This window comes from Anguilla anguilla, chromosome 3 (genome assembly GCF_013347855.1).
Source record: "Anguilla anguilla isolate fAngAng1 chromosome 3, fAngAng1.pri, whole genome shotgun sequence".
In the NCBI taxonomy this organism is placed as follows: Eukaryota; Metazoa; Chordata; class Actinopteri; order Anguilliformes; family Anguillidae; genus Anguilla; species Anguilla anguilla.
This window is the reverse complement of record NC_049203.1, coordinates 49,837,081-49,857,348: the sequence shown is the minus strand read 5'-3', so window position 1 is coordinate 49,857,348 and position 20,268 is coordinate 49,837,081. Positions and strand designations below refer to the sequence as shown.

The 20,268-nt window shown below is 41.0% G+C and overlaps 1 protein-coding gene across 2 annotated transcripts; it reads right to left on the bottom strand.

Moving 5' to 3' along the window:
• Window positions 1–7,991: 7,991 nt before the first annotated feature.
• On the bottom strand, window positions 7,992–20,263 carry slc26a2 (solute carrier family 26 member 2). Of its 2 annotated transcripts, none has more exons than XM_035410386.1 (4): window positions 20,118–20,263; window positions 13,619–14,238; window positions 12,529–13,268; window positions 7,992–11,988 (listed from the first exon to the last, which is right to left on the bottom strand). In XM_035410386.1, exons 2-4 carry the CDS (start codon window positions 14,213–14,215, stop codon window positions 11,187–11,189), a joined length of 2,139 nt encoding a protein of 712 aa, XP_035266277.1. In that variant the 5' UTR covers window positions 14,216–14,238; window positions 20,118–20,263; the 3' UTR covers window positions 7,992–11,186. The 2 variants fall into 2 exon arrangements, with proteins under 2 accessions (XP_035266277.1, XP_035266276.1); XM_035410385.1 differs by lacking the exon at window positions 20,118–20,263 and adding an exon at window positions 14,361–14,420.
• Window positions 20,264–20,268: the final 5 nt, after the last annotated feature.

Here is a 20,268-nt window from a genome sequence, read left to right as displayed (position 1 = left end):
CCCACCTAAACCAGGGAGAAAACTACGTATCTTCTCAATTAACTGAGATTTGCCTGAACCTCGTATTTTTTACGATTGAGGACAGGGGGAAATGAATGGTTATGTTGTTCAACTTTATATGAAGTTATCTGTCACTTGAACATAGACTGATTTTGGGCACATGCCTTTCGTTTGCAGTTGATGAATATGATAAAGGAAACAATCATAACAATCATAAGCACAGTGATGTGCTTGCCTTACTGAATTTACTCAGGTGTGATGCCTCAGGTAGTGAATGTGTTGCATGGAATCAGAATGCAAAAGGTTAAGGATTCCTTGAAACCAAACAGCTCAGAGCATAAAATGTAATATCCCTACAAAAAACTTCAAAATTATTACACAACACTTCCAGTTCCAAGAAAAGAAGTCCTTTACAACTCTTAATTGCCATAATCACCCCCTTGCTGGTATGCATGAATGCTGGAACCTAAATACATAAATAACATTAAAAGGATTCTGTAATGAATATCCAAAATAAATGGCTATTAAGAAGTTTTGCTGAATAAGTGGTCTGAATTTTAAAGAGTTTCAAGCAACAAACATTTGCTGATTTCAGCTATTCGTTTCTAAACTCATTTTAAAACTTAAACCTTGCCGCTTTTTGCCAGAGCCAACCGCAAACATGATGAATATTCCAGGGATAAGGCAGTGCATGATATTTATGAATCTGTCCTGGTGATGCCTGTGGGTCCAGCTGGCCACATACAGTAGTTATCCGATTGGCAGGTGTCTGAAATATTAATCTGTCATTGAATTAAATTATTAACAAGAATTCAAATACACCCCTTCTTAACCTATGATTCTAATGCAACACAGAAGAACAACGTTGGTCTGTAGTCTAAGTCTGTAGGCAACAGAGTTTACATACAGCATTAAGCTCCCAAATACAGAATTATTGGTTATTTTGGGGCTACTTATGTGGTGTATAGACTTTATTACCATTACCTATATCATAATACTTTGAAGAAAATATTTGCCGCAAACAACATATCTGTCCCACATACATCAAGGATTAGCTACAAGGTTGATTGTAGCCTACGACAAACATCTCATTCCTTCACTTTTTTAATTTTGTTGTTCCTTGTGGTGTCAAAATGATTCACATCTTTCACAACACAAGGTCTTTTCAAACAGCCATCACACAAATTGGCATTTAAAAATGATTTGTTTTTAAAATAAGTTATGTTGGTATTAGTAACTTCAGTAACCCTAACCCTAACCTTGACAGTAAACCAAACAAAAAATGATGCTATCTGCTTCTAACTGGGCAGGTAGATTGGCAAGCTAGCTAGCTAAGCTAGTTGGAGTTAATCATATTATCCTAGCAAGCTACATAACTAATGGCCTCAAATATGTTGCAAAACTCATTTCTGTATTTCGACCAATGCCTCCATGACTAGCAGAGGTTAATTTGTCATTTTCTTCTAAGCTTATATGAAAATTGCACTGCAAATGTGGATATTTTCAATTATGTTATCCAGACCAATAATTCTTATTTGTACATGCAGTCGTATACATTGCAAATGTAGCAAAAAAGGGAAGGCCCGACCTTCAACTCTTCCGGTTCTGGCGCCCAACACTGTTTATTGATGGTTTTTCTTGATTACAGGTTGAATTTGTTGAATAATTTAAAGTGCATTAAAAGCTAATCCTGTTCAGTAATCAAATTATATGCTTCATTTTAGTCTAAGCATTAAAAGTGTATTCTGTTCAGTAATCAATTAATCATGCTTTTATTTTAGTCTAAGCGGTTATCATCATATGAATATTATAATCAGAATTGAAATATTCACATAAAAACTGAAAAAGTTTTTATTTGTGACATATTATTATGGTCAACAACTCCTTTGTCTATTGGAGATTAATAATATTGTATCACTTGGTGAGTGAAGATACAAAATATCAATTTTCTTTTTTTACCTATTATACTTGTTGTATTCTTTCTTTCAAAATGGAGGTGCCCTTTCCTATAGCGAGGTAGATGAGGTTTGTGCTGGAAGAGTTGAAAACAGAAAAAAAAGATACACCTGCATTGCTGATGTGGAAACTCAGCAAATATAAGTATTCAACTTCGATGAAAAGATAAGTCACCAATTAAAAACTGGCTGCAACTTCTAAAATGGAACCAGGAAGGAAGTGCTTAGACTGTGGACTAGTCTCCCTAGTGATAAATGGTCTCTAGGGGAACTGTAGTGTGATTTGCTTTGATGGGGGAGACAGAAGAAAGGAAGCCACTCGTCAAGGCAACCCCCTGATGTGAAATTATGGGCTGCACTTTGTGTTTTATTTTTTGAACAATGTTCTGAAACTATGATTCAGAAAATCACGGCAGTACTGTATATACTCATCGGAACAATAGCTTTGGTGTGCTATTGGTCCCAGTGCATGCCTATTTGAGAATGAAGTGTCTGTGCTGGAGAAAAGAACTGTGCTTCATACTGGTTCTCTTGCAATGATCAGTGAAATCCACTGGGTAATTTCAGAGCGAAAGACTCGAAATTCAGCTGAGGAGATCACTCTCACGGTTCTTTCACAAAATCAGCCCAAGAGATTTGGAGCAGCTGTTTAAAGTATCTGAGACAATAGCCGGTAATTCATTGAGTAATCAACTGTTGTTAAACGGCTCGGCGAAGGCACATCTGCAGCTCAAACGGAAGACACAGCACAGCCTTGATATTGAGATTAATTTGTCACTTTTAAGTAGGACACATTGTGCTCTCTGTTTGGGAACAGTTTATAAATTCAAAATTATATACAGGTGTGTCATACATATACAAACACGAGAGCAGAAACGTCAGGGTAGTTCGAGCCTCCAGTGAAAGTTTCCGACAAAGTGTGCAAGACAGCGATATCCATGTCAGCATTCGAAAAAATATGGCTTGGCAGACATGGACAGGATGGAATATCCTACCCTTTTACCAGGGACGGGAGACAGTCACTATCTCTCCACACACCTGCTGATGCCAATGAGGCTCTAGGAACGTGAAAGAGTGACAGTCACAGGTAGTGTCTGAGATGGTGGGAAATTAAGGAGTCTCCTGACAGCCAACAAACTTGTCTATACTTTTTTATGGCATTGTGAAGTGTGAAGGAGCTGCAAACGCGTGCTGAACACTAAGCTTGATCAGAAAAAAACCGCTAGGCAGAGTGTTTAAGGAAATGAATATACGTCCATGATGACTAGACGCAGCTATAGCGTTATATGATAATATGTTAATAATATTGTTTTTCTCTAATATGCGTATAAAAAATAATATTTATTGTCACACACTGCATGACACCTCTAGGAGGGACAGAATAGGAGGACACAGAGCCTTGGTAATTCTTGGTAAATCTTCACTGTTCACCTTCACAGGATCCAGGCCGGCACAAATAATGAATTCTATTTACAAAGGCAAAATAAACTAAAACACCACAAAAGCTTTTCAGTTTTCAGCTCAGTTTCTGTGTCTTGCTCTCTCTGCGTGTGAATGCTGGTCTTAGACACCTACTGTGAAAAGAAGCACACTTTTAAAGCTTGGGTAGATTAGCTAACACAAGTCTGGTCCCAATTGCCCTGATTTCCACTCCAAGACAAAGCCCTGCCATAATTATGCAATCAAAACATCTCTTGAATTAATTGTACATTTAAATATATCTAATGGGGTCGACTAGATCACAAATATTGTTTCTGGTTGAAGAGTGTCATTATTTCAAGATCTCTGAAAATTTTTAAACAGTGCAAAGGTCTACACTTTTGAAAACGACTGTGTGTGTGCTTGTGTGTGTCTGTCTGTGTACAGCCTAAAAGTATTAGGCCTGTGGTTTAAAAAATAAAAAAATAAAAAAACTTAAGTATAGAAGAATTTAAAGTACAAACATTATTTTTTTTTCAAGTTGTACCTACAATAACACAAAAAGATGAGTTTTACTTAAAAATCTTAGACATGGCTTTTATCAAAATAGCCTCCTTTGGCTTTCATTACAATTAAAGAAATTATTGTAAGTTTATCTAATCATTTTGTACATGTAGAGCGGGAGGGAGGAGGAGGTGCAGTTTAATTGAATGAAATGTTATCTACCTAAGTTTTTCTTTTATATTAACCTCAGCAAGCCTAATCCCATTGGCTTGTAGTGTAAGTAAAATAGCATTAAAGAAAGCAGTGCAAGAAATATGGCAAAGAAGGTAGCATTAGGCTTAGATGTGAGAGGCCAAGTGAACACATTGTGGCAAGGTTATTCCCTGCAAGAAATAGTAAAGAAGCTTAAGATTTCCAGGTGCAGTGTTCTGTACACACTCAGAAGGGCCCAGCTGGTGGGCAGTAATGTTAACAGGAGAAGACCAGGAAGATCAAGAGGCAGTAGACAAATATATTGTGGGGTCTGGCATTAGAAACCGCTGTAAAATTGCACCATAACTACAGAAAGAACTATTGAGAGAAACCAGTTCCCCCGACTACAGGGAAACAGCAGCTGGTCTGAAAAGATCTGCTGGTCTAAAAGGATGTGCATCTGCCTTTTCCCAATATTTTTGGCCCAGTGGTGATGGGGCTTTGCCCACTGGAGTCTTTTCTTCTTGTTAACAGTATAGAGCAAGGGCTTTTTCACAGATACACATCCTTTTAGACCAGCAGATCGTACATGTAGTTGACGTTTCACTGTAGTCATGGGGACTGGTGTCTTTCTAGTTTCATTGAGTTCTTCCTGTAGTTGATGGTGTCTCTTGCTAGACAACACAATATATTTGTCTTCTGCCTCTTGATCTTCCTGGTCTTCTCCTATTAACATTACTCCCTATCAGCTGGAGTCTTATGGGTAAGTACTGAACACAGCACCTGGAAATCTTAAACTTATTTGCAGTTTCTCATTGGGAATAACCTTCTTGCCAAAATCTTTACTTGGCCCGTCTAAGCCTAACTCCTTTTTGACGTGTTTATTGCAAATTTAGTTCCTGTTTTACTTGTACTACTGGCTAAAGGTATTAGGCTACCTAGGTTTTTTTTTTTAAACTTAAGGTAGATAATATAATTGCCCCTCCATCTCCCTCCCACCCATCCAACTCCCACTTTCCAAAATGATTGGATAGACTTCTAATAATTAATTTAATTGTAATTAAAGCCAAAGGAGGCTTTTTTGAGGAAATTCGTGTCTAAGGTTAATTTTATGTAAAACTCATCTTTTTGTGTTATTGTTGGTAGTAACTGAAATAAGTTAGTATATATGAATTCAGGTGGCCTAATACTTTTGGCCTGTACTGTGTATATATTTAGACAAAACATTTTTTGTTTTTGGCTTTGCTCTGTACACCAGCAAATCGGATTTGAACAATAAATACGAGGTTAAAGTGCAGACTGTCAGCTTTAATTTAACGGTAGATAAGTCAGCTTTTAGTATCAAAAAAGCTCAAAAGCAAACAAAACAAACAAAAATAAGAAAAAATAAAACAGTAATAAGCCAGACCATAGGCTCACCAAAATCAACTGTTTGGAACATCATTAAGAAGAACTCCCAAGCACCCGCTTGACAGATCCGAAACACTCTTCAGGAGGCAGGAGTGGATGCTTCAGTGAGTTCACTTTACAGTATATATGTATATATGCAACACTGCTGCAGTGCCTCCATGATTGCTGTCCCAGTTTGAAGAGATCCAGGAGAGAGAGGCACACAGAGCTCATTTGTTTCCCCTGTGGCATCACACATTTTCTGCCCTCATGCAGGGGTCTCCATGTGACAGTCATCTGCTTTGAGTTCAGCTATTAAACATGCACTACATGGCCAAAAGTATGTGTATGCCTGTTCACCCAAGATCTCATTCAAAATTATGGCCATTAATATGGAGTTGGTCCACCCGTTGCTGATATAACAACCTCTATTCTTCTGGGAAGGCTTATATACTAGATGCTGGAGCATTGCTGCAGGGATTTGCTTCCATTCTGCCAGAAGAGCATTAGCGAGGTCGGGCACTGATTGGCCGATTAGGCTTGGCTCGCAGTTGGTTTTCCAACTGATCCCAAAGGTGTTGGATGGGGTTGAGGTCAGGGTTCTGTGCAGGGCAGTCAAGTTCTTCAACACTGATCTCAACAAATTTACATATGTAACGATGTGGTCAATGCAGTTTTTCGTTTTTCAACACCTTGAAATGATTGTTTTTAATGTATTGTCTTCAGTGTAAAGTGAAAATCAATTTATATTTACTGTTTATAGCCCCAAGCAAATTCTGTCTATTTTAACTATAACAATGCAACAAACGTGAATTGGTAGATAAAGAAAATGTCAGGAGCGATTTTAAATCATCCTGGCCTGGCACACACACACACAGATCACAGCTCATGTTTTATGAACATTTTTCATTTTAAAAAGTTTACAAAATGGAGTTTACAAAATGGAGACACTGCATACACGTACACTCAGTTTCAATAATGGGTTGATTTTACAGTAAATTCTGCGTACCTGAATGATTATAACTTGTTCGGCCATCCTCAGAATCATGGCGCACTCTGGTGGTAAGACTAGATCATTACAAGAATGAAAATGACATTAGTCAACTAGGGTCCTAGTTGAGTTCATATATAAGTACTATATAAATGTAGTACTTCGGTGAATTATTTAGGAAAATTATTAATTTTGTGGAAATATTGTGAGGTTCTGCTGGGACATGCTGTACATCAGCTGAGCAGCTTGGGCTTCTCTATTCCTTTAAACCAATAATGGAGGACATTAAAAGGGTAAATGTACATTCCACTCTGCACCCAGGTAACAACACTGTCTCTGTGTGTTTAAGAGTGTTAAGCCAGTAATTAAACTCAAACAATTACAAGTGGATAACATCGACTCCTTTAATCAGAGCCAAGCAACTGGAGCCCCGAGCAGGCTGAGGAGACGGTTAGTATTCAGAACTCCAGGCTCTGCTGTGAGGAGACAGCACCAGGTGTCTGTGAGGGACAACTGAGAGAGGGTAAGGAGATCTTAAGATGTCCTCATCGCTGCCTCCACACCCTTGGGTCTCTTCTGCTGAGCACAAATGCAGTGACATATCCATGGGAAGCATTGTACATTGTGAAGAATCTACAGAAGATTATCCTCTTTTACCTGGTATACAGTATCCTGCAATAAGGACGTTCACGTTGAGAATAAGGCTGGAAGCATACTTGATTTAAATTACGCAAATGTGTACACAAAATGGCTGTCATGCGTATCCTGCGGTCATTCAGAGCGCCCTTTGTGCATGTCCTCATAAATTAGCACGATGTTTCCGTAAGGTGCAGTACCCACGTAAACCTCAGGGGCAGTATACATCTTATGCCAAGTGATGTGACTGGCGCTGGGAAGCCAGGAAGAATGGCTAAATCATTTGACAAGAAGCCATGATCCGCCTCCTAGTGGGTGTACCTTTTAAACTTCCAGTGAGACAGAAAGTAAGCAGACGAGTATGTAAACAATGTCACCTGGAACGCAACCATTTCACATAGCATAAGATTATTCATGTTTCCAGCCTAAGCCTTTCCTAGTGTGATCAACACAGGCAAAAAACAGTTTCTAAACTTAAGTGTTTCAGTGAGGCATTTCCAAGATTGATGAAAGAGAACGTATTTTAACCATAAACTAGTAGGTCTACGCATGAAAGTAAGCCGTGTGCTGGATATTAAAGAGTTTAGTCAGTATTTATTCCACTTCACCCTATGAGACAAAAAATGAGAAGGCATGATGTGTGAAATGGCTGGTATAGTAAAGTATGTGTCCACAGCAATATACAGGGAGCTCCATAATGTTTGGGACAATATGTAAAATTGTGGAGTACATGGCTATATCAAGAAAAAATATGTCTTTGTACCAAATTTTATGCAGCTCACGGTATATTTTAATTTAGTGTTTTCTGTCTTTACTGACTTGTCTAAAAAATGTAAAATATAGCAGTATAGTGGTCCCAGTGGCATACTTAATTAAAAGTGTCAGGAAAAAAAGACTGTCAGTTGTTATCTGAAGCAGACAGATTTGCTTTATTTGCCAAAAGTGGAAGAAGAAATACCACAAAGCACTTGCAGTGTACAGCACTTGCATCATGAGGCATTGCACAGTATTTGAGTAAACTGCTCTTATGCAAGGGAACAAAATCATTTCACAAATGTAACTTCCCATAATCATGGAAAATTGCCTCAAGTAAACCGATGTGCAAATCTAATTTTGTGAAAGGCGAAAGGTCACAAATTAAGCCAGAAAATAATTGGGAGGAACAACACACAAGATTCAGAATTCAGAACCCCCATCGGCCACACGCACCCTACTGAGACAAAGCCAGTAGCATTCCACTGCTGTAGACTCCCAATCAGAGCTGGCTCATGACACAGCCCAGGCTCAAAGCTGTGCTGTTTATGCTGTAGGGCCCAGCCTGTGTTCACGCCAAACACCATCACCAACTGAGCCACTCAGGAGGCTGGAATTGTGCGTTTTCTTTTATTGGTTCCCTTAAAATAGATATTTCACTCACATTCAAGAACAAGTTTTTGACTGCCTTTGTTTTTTGTTTGTTGGTTTGTCTGTTTGCTTGTGTTGGCAAAAAAAGTTACCATACAGGAACAGTGATTACTGATCCTTAATAAGATTAGTCTTATCACATACCTCAAACTATACATGACTACTATTATTTTTTGGTTTAAAAAAAAGGCACACAGCAGTAAAATAACAAATGCTGAGGTATAGTAAGCCCGCACACAGGGGCTGATGGGTAATGACCCATGGATATAAGCTACATCCAGCTCATCAGGAAAGTTGTGATTCACATTGTAATGGCAAAGAAAGTCATTGTACTGTAACAGAAATGATAACAGAGATCATTCATGAGCCAGAAGCTCTGCTTTAAAAGCGGCCAAACTGCCTCTCCTTCTACTAAGCCTACACATGCATTTTACTGGACGAAGTCACCAGCTCTGGAACAGCTGTGATAGGACGGAAACTTTATCCAAGTTACGCTTTAGGATTTTTTTTTAAAGATGGCTTCGAGGATTAAACCCAAAACATTGTTTGCAGCTAAAATTTACATGACAGAGTTACCAGTTTATCCACCCTCTTCCGTGACTACTCTCCAGGAAAGTCGATAACCTGGTTATCTGTTCCCATCACAAAAACCTTTCTGGCTGCTGCACACTAGTCTGCCCACATGACTAAATGCAAAGTTGTTAACTTTTGGCCTCCTTGAATAGGTACAATTTCAATATAAACTGCCATTTAGTGACTTATTACTAAAAACTACATTTCTGAATAACTGAAATGCCAAAACGAGGGCAGGGACACATCTACAGTGCCATATAACCGGTCATCATATATAACTGAATTAAAATATCACAACGCTACACTACACACTATAACACTAGTACACAGGCAATGGGCGGAATTCAGTTAACAACTTTGCTCAACTGTGAGCAAGCGCACGAGTTTCTTTATTTCTAAACTCACGGAACCATTTGTGAGGAAAAACAAACACTGAAAATGAAACACTCAAACAAAATCGAAATGAAATACAAATGTTGATGGAGCCCAGGCCATACCGCTTAAAAGGGAAGTCAGCCTGAGTCCAGCAAGCCTGGAAATCTACCCTCCTCCTCCAGGCGATGATGTGAGCTGGCCTGTTGATAAGTTTAGACTTCCTCTTCTCCGGTCAATTACTGAGCTCAGTAATTATGTGGAAGAATTTCCTGCTAACTTAGAAATCTGGTGTTCATGTGTGGGGACAATTGTTCCTTTAACAGGTGTTAAAACCAAGCGATTCTCCATTGACTATTATTGTAACACTTCTATTATAACACTAATATTATCACTTCTCAATGTCCAAATTCTCATTGGTTACTTTTTCATAGTCTCAATCTATTCAGATATAGTTACTGTATACCCATAGTGTGCTTTTATAATTTTGTGTTTAAGTGTTCAAAGAACTATCTGTGGGAAAAAACCGGGCTGTTTTATGCCAGCATTTGAATTTCAATAGCCTGCTGAAATCTCTCATTGGTAGTAAAGTCATCTTGCATATATTGGAGAATGTTGTGGTTCTCAGCTAGCACGTGGCTTAGAATGTCCCATTGTCCATGGAAGCACAAGCCTCTCCCTTTGAGTAAACATCTACCTTTGCATAGTCATGAGCTATAACGCTCCTACATGAAAGAGCAGCTCTTACTTCCTTCTTAAAGTTTAATCAAGGCTGCCGCCGGGCAAGTACCATTCTCAGATCCTCAGCAATATTTTGATCGGTTTAGAGCTTTTAGAAGACATTAGACAAAGCAGGCGTAAAATCAGCTCCTTCCCAGGCTAGGCCATGTAACAGCTAAAGCAATAAGGCACTTCTTTTCAAGCCTGGTATAAACATATGACCAACTGCATAGTACAAGCCTAGTAGGCAAATATACATGAAACTGTGTAACTGTGTAAAAATAGCTTACGTAAAAAAAACTAAATACAAATGCTATCTCTACACTAAAAAATAATAGTCATATCCCATTATATTGATTAAAATAACATATAAAAGGCAAATGACTAATTATTTGATCAAGAAATCAAGCAGAGAACAGACTTCTGTATAAATACAGAAATGACTTAAAGGCTATATATTCCCTTTTGGCTTTAACAAGATTACATTTATCATAAATATCAAAAAGATTCCTGATTTTTCTCGACTGAACTACTGAGCCACAGTGGACTCTGTTCTACGTACATTCAGCATAGTAATGAGGTCAACTACATCTCGCTTTCAGCGACTTTCCTTTGGGTTTTAAGAGACTGCCTAATGAGGGAATCTCAAAAGACTACACAAACAAGTCTCAAACAAGAGGAGATGATTATCAAAGAGCACGATGATGAAGTAACAGACCGACGCCCTCTTTAAATAAAGCTGCCTGATTCAAATAGCAATTAGCGACCGCTGCCCTAATGGCGTAAAGAAGAGGAGGCACTGCTGCAGTGAACCAGCCCTTTCAGTTTCACTGAAACCAGGAAACATCTCAGATGTCAGCTCAAACCGCCAACCTCATACCGCCAATAAATTCACATTCATTTTTTTAGGAATCAGATCCTTCAATGACACAACACAGAAGCTACAGTAATAACAACTCGCACTTTTGGAAATAGCCAGTGATATTGACAAATCAAAAACACAAGTATATTTCCCTGTTTTCCAACCCCTCTCACAAAAGAGACGCATCGCAGTCTCCGTTCTGACAGGGAAGGCTACGGGCGTAGCTGACGGCGTCGTCGATGGTGAAGAACACCTTCTCCGCATCGCCGCCGCCGCGCTCCAGGTAGCCCCCCCTGTGAAGCGAGTCCAGCACCGAGGTATTGCACCGGGCCAACAACATCCGCACGCCCATCTCCCTGTAGTCCTTCTGCAGCTCCTTCATCGCGCCCACCCCGGCCGTGTCCAGGAAGAGGACGGGCCCGCAGTCTATCACCAGCGTGTGCAAGCCGGCGCCCTGGGGGAGGAAGATTTTGGTGGACACCTCCGCGTCGCCGCCCTGCGCGTCCGCGTTCCCGGCCTCCGCGTTGGCGTCCGCCTCCCGCTTCCTCTTCTGCTTCTCCTGCTTCCTGCGCCTGGCCTTCTCCTGGACCGGGTCCAGGCCCGCGCAGCGGTACAGGGCCTTCTTGAACAGCGTCTGGTTGGCGTAGTAGACCGGCGCCTCGTAGCGGAACACCAGGATTCCCGGGAGGGTCTTCAGGCCTTTGTAGGCGGCCGTGTCCTCGTACAGGTCCAGGTGTCCCGCCTGGCCCAGCTGCAGGGCAGGGGCCCGCTGGGTGCGCCCCAGGACGCAGAAGGCCGAAAACAGCACCCCCACCAGCAGGCCCAGCTCCGTGTTCACCAGGGCCGACGTTCCCATGGTCACCAGCCAGATGGTGGCGTCCACGTGGTTCTCCCTCCACATGCGGGGGATGTCAGCGAACTTGCGCAGCGCCCCCCGGAGATTGACAACAATAATGACAGCCAGCACACACCTACAAATAAGAAAAACACTACCTAAAGTATTGGGTAGCTAAAGTATCGACCAGATAACAAAGCATACGGCTTGTCAGTTTCCCAAGCCAAAACAGTTAATGTACTGTTGCTAGCTAATGTAAAGAAGTTACTGGTGTGGCAGTGGAGAAAATCTGATTTTGAATTTATACAATATGTTATCAAGTAACATCCTATTAGGAAAATTGACGTCAGCAGCAGCGCGCTTTGGAATCAACCCCAAATTAAGTAATAAATATTCATAATATTTATTCAAGTTCAATGTTGACTTGTAAGACTGTGAAAACCTCTAGACTGGTTGTTTCAAGACCAGTACCCTAGTTTTATGATTTGGTGTACAAACAAATAAATGCTAAGGATATTCATTCATTACATGGTATTAATTCACTCATGACTAAAAAAACTTATTTGACAAGGGTATCCATTCCAGCCAACACCATTTTTGGGCAGCAGTCAAAAACAGAGTGAACATCTATAAAAAAACACAAAATGGCAACTGTGCCTAGGAGGGATATACTTACTTCTGCAGTGAATAGAAGAGGGGGGCGATAACCAACAGGACCAGAAGCAGCACCAGTGCGGTCACCAATCCCGACACCTGAGTCTGGCAGCCGGTGGACTCCTTGACCAGCGTCTTGGTCAGCGCGGCGCTGGTGGTGAAACAGCGGAAGAAGGACGGCAGGATGTTGCAGAAGCCGATGGCGTACATCTCCTGGTTGGCGTCCACCAAGTAGCCGTGCTTCTTGGCGAACATCTCGGAGAGGGAGACGGTGATGGCGAAGCCCACGATGGCTATGGAGAGGGCGTCCAGCGCCACGTTGGGGATGAGCGACCAGCTGGGGAGCTGGGGCGGCAGGAACCCGGTGGGGATGGTGCCGGACACGTCGGAGCCGAAGCGCTCCTGGAAGCGGCCGTAGTGCGAGGCCAGCGTGGCGCCGATGACCACGAAGAGCTCGAAGGGGACGGGCGCCTTCAGCCGGGCCTTGAAGCGGTCGTTCAGCTCCTTGCTGGGCACCAGCACCAGCAGGCAGACCAGGCTGGTGACCAGGTCGCACACGTTGGTCTGCCCGATGTTCCGGAACAGGCTGACCCAGGTCTGCACCAGCGAGCCCAGGCCGTGGGCGCGAGGTAGCTTGAGCCCCAGCAGGTACTTCACCTGGGAGGTGAGGATCGTGAGGGAGGCCCCCGTGGCGAAGCCGCTGAGCAGGGAGTCCGACAGGTACACGGACACGAAGCCCACCTGGAGGAGTCCCATCAACACCTGCGGGGAAAGGTGGCCGCGTTCCAATTACCACCAGACCAAAGTTTTCCTACGCCTTAACTACCTAAAATGTTGCATTCTAGCAACATTTTTTTTTCTCACAAAAACAACTGGCAACTGTACAAATGTTATCATAATTAGGTCTTTGAGATTTCAGGCATCACAACTCCAAGCATAAGTGAGAATATAGAACACTATTTTAATTATTTGTTATATTAAATAAATAGCAGAATGGGAACCTTTAAAATGTCCTTATTAAGATGTAAATGCCTAAAAAAAACCAAAGACTTTGGTTCTGATCCATTATATATTTTTGAATTGAAACACTCGAGACTTCAGCCCGTTCCTACCTGATAGACCCCGGCGGTGAAGGTGACGGTGGCCCCCACCATGATGGCGTAGCAGCTTCGGTCGCAGATGGGCCCGACGGTCAGGTTCCCCGCCCCAGCCAGGGCCGTCTGATTGGTTTCGCCGAGGTAGCCTGCCAGCATGAGCTCCCTGTCCACCACCTGCCCCACTAGCAGGCAGAGGACCCCGAAGATGCCCACGGAGATGTGCCTGGAGGTGCCCAGCAGGGTGTAGATGATGCTGGAGAAGAAGGAGGTGTAGAGGCCGTACACGGGGTCCTGGCCCGCCAGCAGGGAATACGCGATGGACTGGGGCACCAGCAGGATGCCCACGATGAGCCCCGACATCATGTCGCCCACCAGCCAGTCCCTCGGCCGGTAGCCGGGGAGCCAGCTCAGGATGGGGAAGAAGCCCAGCACCAGAGCCTTGGCTCGGTCCGCGCTGCACGCGCACCGCTTCCCCGCCTCCCGCCGGGCCAGCTCCTTCCAGCCCTCCCTCCTCTTCTCCCGCTCCTCCAAAACGAACGGCACGTACGCGCCAGGCACCGCCGGGCTCTCCGCCGGGCTCTCCGCCAGAGCCTCGCTCTCCTCTCCGGCCATCTTACCCCGCTCCCGAAGTCTTCCTGGCAAAAAAAGAGAGAGAGGCGATGAGGAACACAAAGTTCTGATCGCACAGCTGCGCCCCGCTAACAGGTGGCAGTGAGCATATCTCATCACAGGCTGACAGTTTTACCGCGTACCCTACCTGCTGTTGTACCTATGGCTCTGCGAGCGGTCGAATATGAAGGTCACAGTCCTCTCAGCCAACAAAGCTATTACTGCATCGCCCGAGTCACTCAGTTATAGCAAGACCAGCGCCTTGTGCAATATCCACAATTACAACGAAAACAGAAGTGACTGGACTCCTAGGGTGAAACGTGATGAAATATGTGGTTTGGTTTGCATAATATATACATACATAGTAAAAATGATAAATGAAATAATAATATAATAATAATAATAATAATAATAAATACATGTATTTTTTAAAAAGTGAAATACTGTGGAGAAAATATTCCGGTGGCAGTTAGAATGGAAAAGACACATCACATAGGCCCCCTACACCTCTTAAAATACAGTATGTTCCTCAATTCAATCACAGCCTATTCTTCAGTACACAAAGCCACAGAACTACTCTCACTGTAAAAGAGCCTTCTTAGACCTCTGTTCCTGGCAACACCCAATATTTTCTTCATAATAATCATTAATGATCTGTTAAAACACGGGTCCAAGTTCAAAAAATGACTTGCGAGTTTAAAGAAATGACCTATACGTGGATAATTCCTGTGTTAACATGAAGAAAGAAAGCCATTGATTTTCTGGATGTTTGGAAGTAAGGTTACTAATCTGCTGATGCGCTGAAATGAAAATGTCACCCATTGTTTTTTAGGTCTAATGATAATGAAATTCACACTTGTCCACTACATCTACAAACAGTGGGCTACAGTTAGACACTGCTTCCTCAATATTTCAAGGGTACTCTTTTTAAAGGGCACATTACATCTACAAAAAATATAGTTATAATAATTCATAATAATCATGATAACGATTAATTTATTAATTATCAATGATAAATTATTTAAAAAATGATTTATGTCAAATATTCAAATTAATGAAACAATTACAAAGGGGCTTATTATTTGAAATCATATTTTATTATAAATCATGGCAGAGTTATATGCCTTTGAGGAGCTTGTTATCTGAGGTCCTAGTTGTTTTTACTATATTCCTAAAAGCTAAGTCCTCTATTGGCATTACTTCAGGATCATGGTGTGTTTACATTGTTGTGTGTGATTACAGATATTTAGATAATTCAAGTTTCACGATGGCTGGTGTAGGGGCACAAATGAGTTTGTGGTTAAAATAAAATGCACTTAAGATAACTCAAAATCAGACTGAACAGTGATGGCATGTCTCCAGCGGTTGTATATCACCAAGCAGGCTCAGGTGAAGGTCAGGGACCAAATCATTAGCAGCAATAAAATGTTAGATTTGGACAAGGGATGATGTGTGGGAACAATTCTTTATAAAATGAATTGGGCCAAAATGGCAGCGGGGTAAGTTCCTTGCTACGCCAGGCTTTCAGGCCACCGGTGAACACAGCAGCCAAGTACCTGCTGGATGATTCAGACAGGATTGTTCAGAGCCACCAGACGGTTAGCATTAACACCGATTAGGGGCTAGAGGTCATTTCCCCAGTAAGGAAACTGGGGAGCAAACATAAATATGTCACCTGTCAAAGTTACGGAGCACTGAAGTGACGGCATAATTTCCATCCTGCAATCTGCCTACACTTCCTCCTTTTTCTCTCTCATCTTCCTCTTTCTCATCCTTTATTTCCCACACTGCTACCAATGCAACAACCAACATAAATATCACAGTTGCATTATAACAATCCTTACCTATGTAAACATAAAGGTCACATCGCCTAAAAGGCCATCTTTGTAAAATGAGACTACTCCCTTCTGTTTTCTGGGGCAAACCCCCAGGATATCCTTCACAGCTGACTAATGGCTATTGATTCTGAGTTTAGATAGAGGGGATCAACAACACATTCTGATTATGAGCTGTGCCTGAAAGATTTACCATTCCACTAAAATAGGGCCTGGGTGTATTTTATGGTGGGTCCACAGCGATGCACTGTCCAATTTCTACTTTGTATTTAACTTTGTACCTGAACTATCCAATGCTCTTATCTTCAACTCGCTGCTCATTATAACCTGTAATCATGCATTGCGAAAATGAATCATAATCCAATTATTCTGTAATGGGGACAGCCGTAGGTAGCCTCAGTGCAATGAACCCTGGGATAATGGTCTGTAGATTTTTTTGTTTTTAGCACCGCCCACAAAATATTCAGCACAAAATCTGTCTTTTTGTCTCATCTTAGGTCCTGACTGACTTTCAATCTCAACAGTTAAGGGTTAATTTATTTAACTAATGGGTTATTCATAAAAATAACATCTGCATCAATTCACTACAAAAAATATGAGAATGAATAACAATGTCTAAGCTTACCAATTTACTGTCTTAAGGTGTTTATAGCAAATGTGCATAAATGCTTAAACTGGACTTAATCCAAATGTCTCAGAAATCGAAAAGAAAACAAAGATTTCAATGTTAAATGATAAAATGGAGTGCTCGGTTTATTCCCAGACATTCAGGTGGCTGCTGTTTATTTTGTGCCAGACAGACAGCGATCTCCCTAGTTATGCGGAGAAGATTAGTGGATCTTAAAACTCCTTTAAGAGTCTTTCAGGGATTTAGGCAGGTAGTGTGTTAGAAGTAACCACAATACAAAATGATTTAACCGAACAGTTTACAAAAATGCCTACTATATGTAGTTTTCAGCTTTGTCCTGAATTAGCAAGAGAAAAAATAACCACACTTAGAAACAAGGTTGATTATAAAGTGATTCCATGTCGGGTAAAAAAAATACTGCTCTGTCCTCTGTGCTCTAAAACTGCAACAGGGGATGTCAAACCTTATGAGGGTTGTTCTCATTCCGTAACACCCTCATATCAAATCAGATAAATATTGGTAGGTTTATACACTTGAGCATCAGACTTTATTTGTAGTTTTTGAACACAATCCTTAATGATTTGTTTTGTCAAGATATTTGTGTAGTTTGTAAGATATGGGATCTCAGTTTAAATTCAATATAGCCCCTTTAATTGTCATAGCCTATATCTCATAGGTAATACAATATAAGAGTAGGCCTACATTTTCAGGGTAGCCAAGATTGGCACATAGACCTCATAAATATAAAAATATCAATCCAGTTATAAACAAATCATGGTAACAATATTTTTGGTAATATTCACTGAAGAAAAATCACACGTTGGGATAGGAAAGTAGTTCAGTCTGAGAACTTTCATATTTTAAGACATTGTAGTAGACTTGCAAATGTTATCTCATTGTGAAATGCTTTCAAATTATTTTTTTCAATCATAATACATTTTCAATGCATATTTTAATCTACACTTTGGACACTTGAGGCGGTAGTTTAATTAGACAACATCCTTTCTTGCATTGACTAGTAGGCCTTTATGAAAGTTGTTCTGAGAAGTCATTTGGATTATACAGATTACACAGTTGTTATGTTAACAGCATTATCAAATGCCAACATGGTCACATTGAGCTCATAAACAAAAGAATATCCCTTTATAGATAGACAGACCACAATACTTCACATGCAATATAATCATGCGACACCACATTATTAGCACTTAGACTTTTATCCATTCTTTATATTAAAAAGTTTCATTTTTGTGCATTGACTCCTATAATTGCTAGTCACAATAAGCATTGCAAGTTGTTGCATTAATGTTGTCTTAATGGCTTAGTTTTGGCACCATGCAAATACACTATATGACCAAAAGTATCTGGACACCCCTCGGTCTGAGGCGGTTGGGAAAGGCACATGATTCAGCATGACAGCGCCTCCAAGCACACAGCAAGGTCCATATAGAAATGGTTCTGTTGAGAACAGTGAGGAAGATCTTGGTCTGCACAGAGCCCTGACCCATCCTGACCCCATCCAACACCTTTGGGATCAATTGGAAAGCCAACTGCGAGCCAGGCCTAATCGCCCAATCAGTGCCAAACCTCACTAATGCTCTTCTGGCTGAATGGAAGCAAATCCCTGAAGCAGTGCTCCAACATCTAGTACAAAGTCTTCCCAGAAGAGTGGAGGTTGTAATAGCAGCACAGAGTGGACCAACTCCATATTAATGGCCAGAATTTTGGATGAGATGTTGGATGTCAAGTGTCCACACACTTTTGGCCATGTAGTGTATCTTGAAATGTCAGCCTAATGCTGATTCTAGTATGTTACATTTTTTCTGACTTAATTTATGCACCATTTGAATATTCTATGCTACAGTTTGCGATTATGAAGCACTGACCCTGCCACAATAGATGTACAGTATGCTATGAAATCTGAACAAAATGCATACTTTACTATTTGCTCCAATATAGAGCTTTTATTATGATACAAGGTTAAAAGTAAAATACCGGGGATGTAAATACGCAGTTTGTCCAGAGCAAACATGACATGTTTGATATGATTCTTATATGATAAGCCAGTGGGTGAAATCATAATCAAAGCATAAGAATCCAAATTGTCCTAAATTAATTATATCTGATTGTATATGCAATATTTGATAGTGATCATTTTTATCAATGAGCAAGACAGACCAAGAAGCAAGCAACAGCTCCAATGTGCCTTGGCATAGATTCTACAAGTCTCTGGAACTCTACTGGAGGGATGGAACACCATTCTTCCTAAATATATTCATTTGGTGTTTTGATGTTGGTGGTGGAGAGCGCTGTCTAACACGTTGGTCCAAAATCTCCCATAGGTGTTCAATTGGGTTGAGATCTGGTGACTGCAAAGGCCATAGCATATGACTCACATCATATCATGCACATCATAATTAATTGTTTTAACATTGTGAAAAGCCGTGAGTATTAAGTCATAAAATCACCCAAACAAGTAAAGAAAATCATTAGTTTCTAGTTTCCAAATTAAGTTTCCAGATATCATTAACCAACAGAGTGGTAATATTTATTAACCAAAAGGTCCTTCAGGAACCAAGTGGAAAATCTTCTTTAGGTTTACGTGTATTTAATTTATCTTCTAAGTGTCATTTTTATGTAGTCATCGATTAATAAGAAATTTGTCAAAACATTAGATAAGATTGTCCAAAGATTCAATGTTTGGTTTCTGCAAAACTAAAATGAGTAAAGCAGGACGTAGGCCTGGTAATGTTCCCAAAATGTAATTCTACCAGGATAAAACGGTCTCTACCAAAATGTTCATGAGCCAAAATAGTCTATCACAAAGCCAGACTGTATTACCGTGCCGCATGACAGCGTACAGCCCATTTTGGGAGTTCCGTACAGTAAATTACGCAGACGGGGGGGGGGGGCGTTCAAAACAGACTGATATTTATATTCCAAGACAGAGGTACTATTCAGCAGTCTGTTTAAGACTTGTAGTGATTTATTCACTGTCAAGCCGTTACTTGAGCGAAAAACACTTGTAATAACGTTTTCACTAAATGATAACCAAGGAGACTGGAAAATAGAATGAAGCTGCAAAGCTGCGCAATGTTGCAAGTATTGCAAGTTACAGCTAGCTAAGTTAGCTAAGAAACTAAAATCACCCAATGGTTTCTTTTTTAGGTCTAACGTTTTCCAATGAGTAAACTCTGTGAACATCGGGCGTGTTGTATGGAAACTACACTAGATTTAACTCACTACTTTGTTACCTGTCAAACTGGTATACTTGACAGATCACGAACTGTAGTTAGCCAGCTATCTAGCGTTTGCAACCCTGCAACGTGTACAACTTTGTTCCTGCTTGCTGTTAGCTAGTATGTATTAAGGATGCTCCCAAAATCGCTCCAAAAATCGTAACTTTACCTATGTCGGTTGAAGACAGTTGGTGGTAACTCACCTCCGTCTTTATGCTGTTACAGTTTGATGATTAACTTTTCGGAAATAAAGTCATTGGCTACTTTATTTCAATCCACCGTATCATCACTGTGCCGACCATACAGCGTATGGTGTTGACTCCACTACTGTCGAACACGAAATCAGTAACAGCT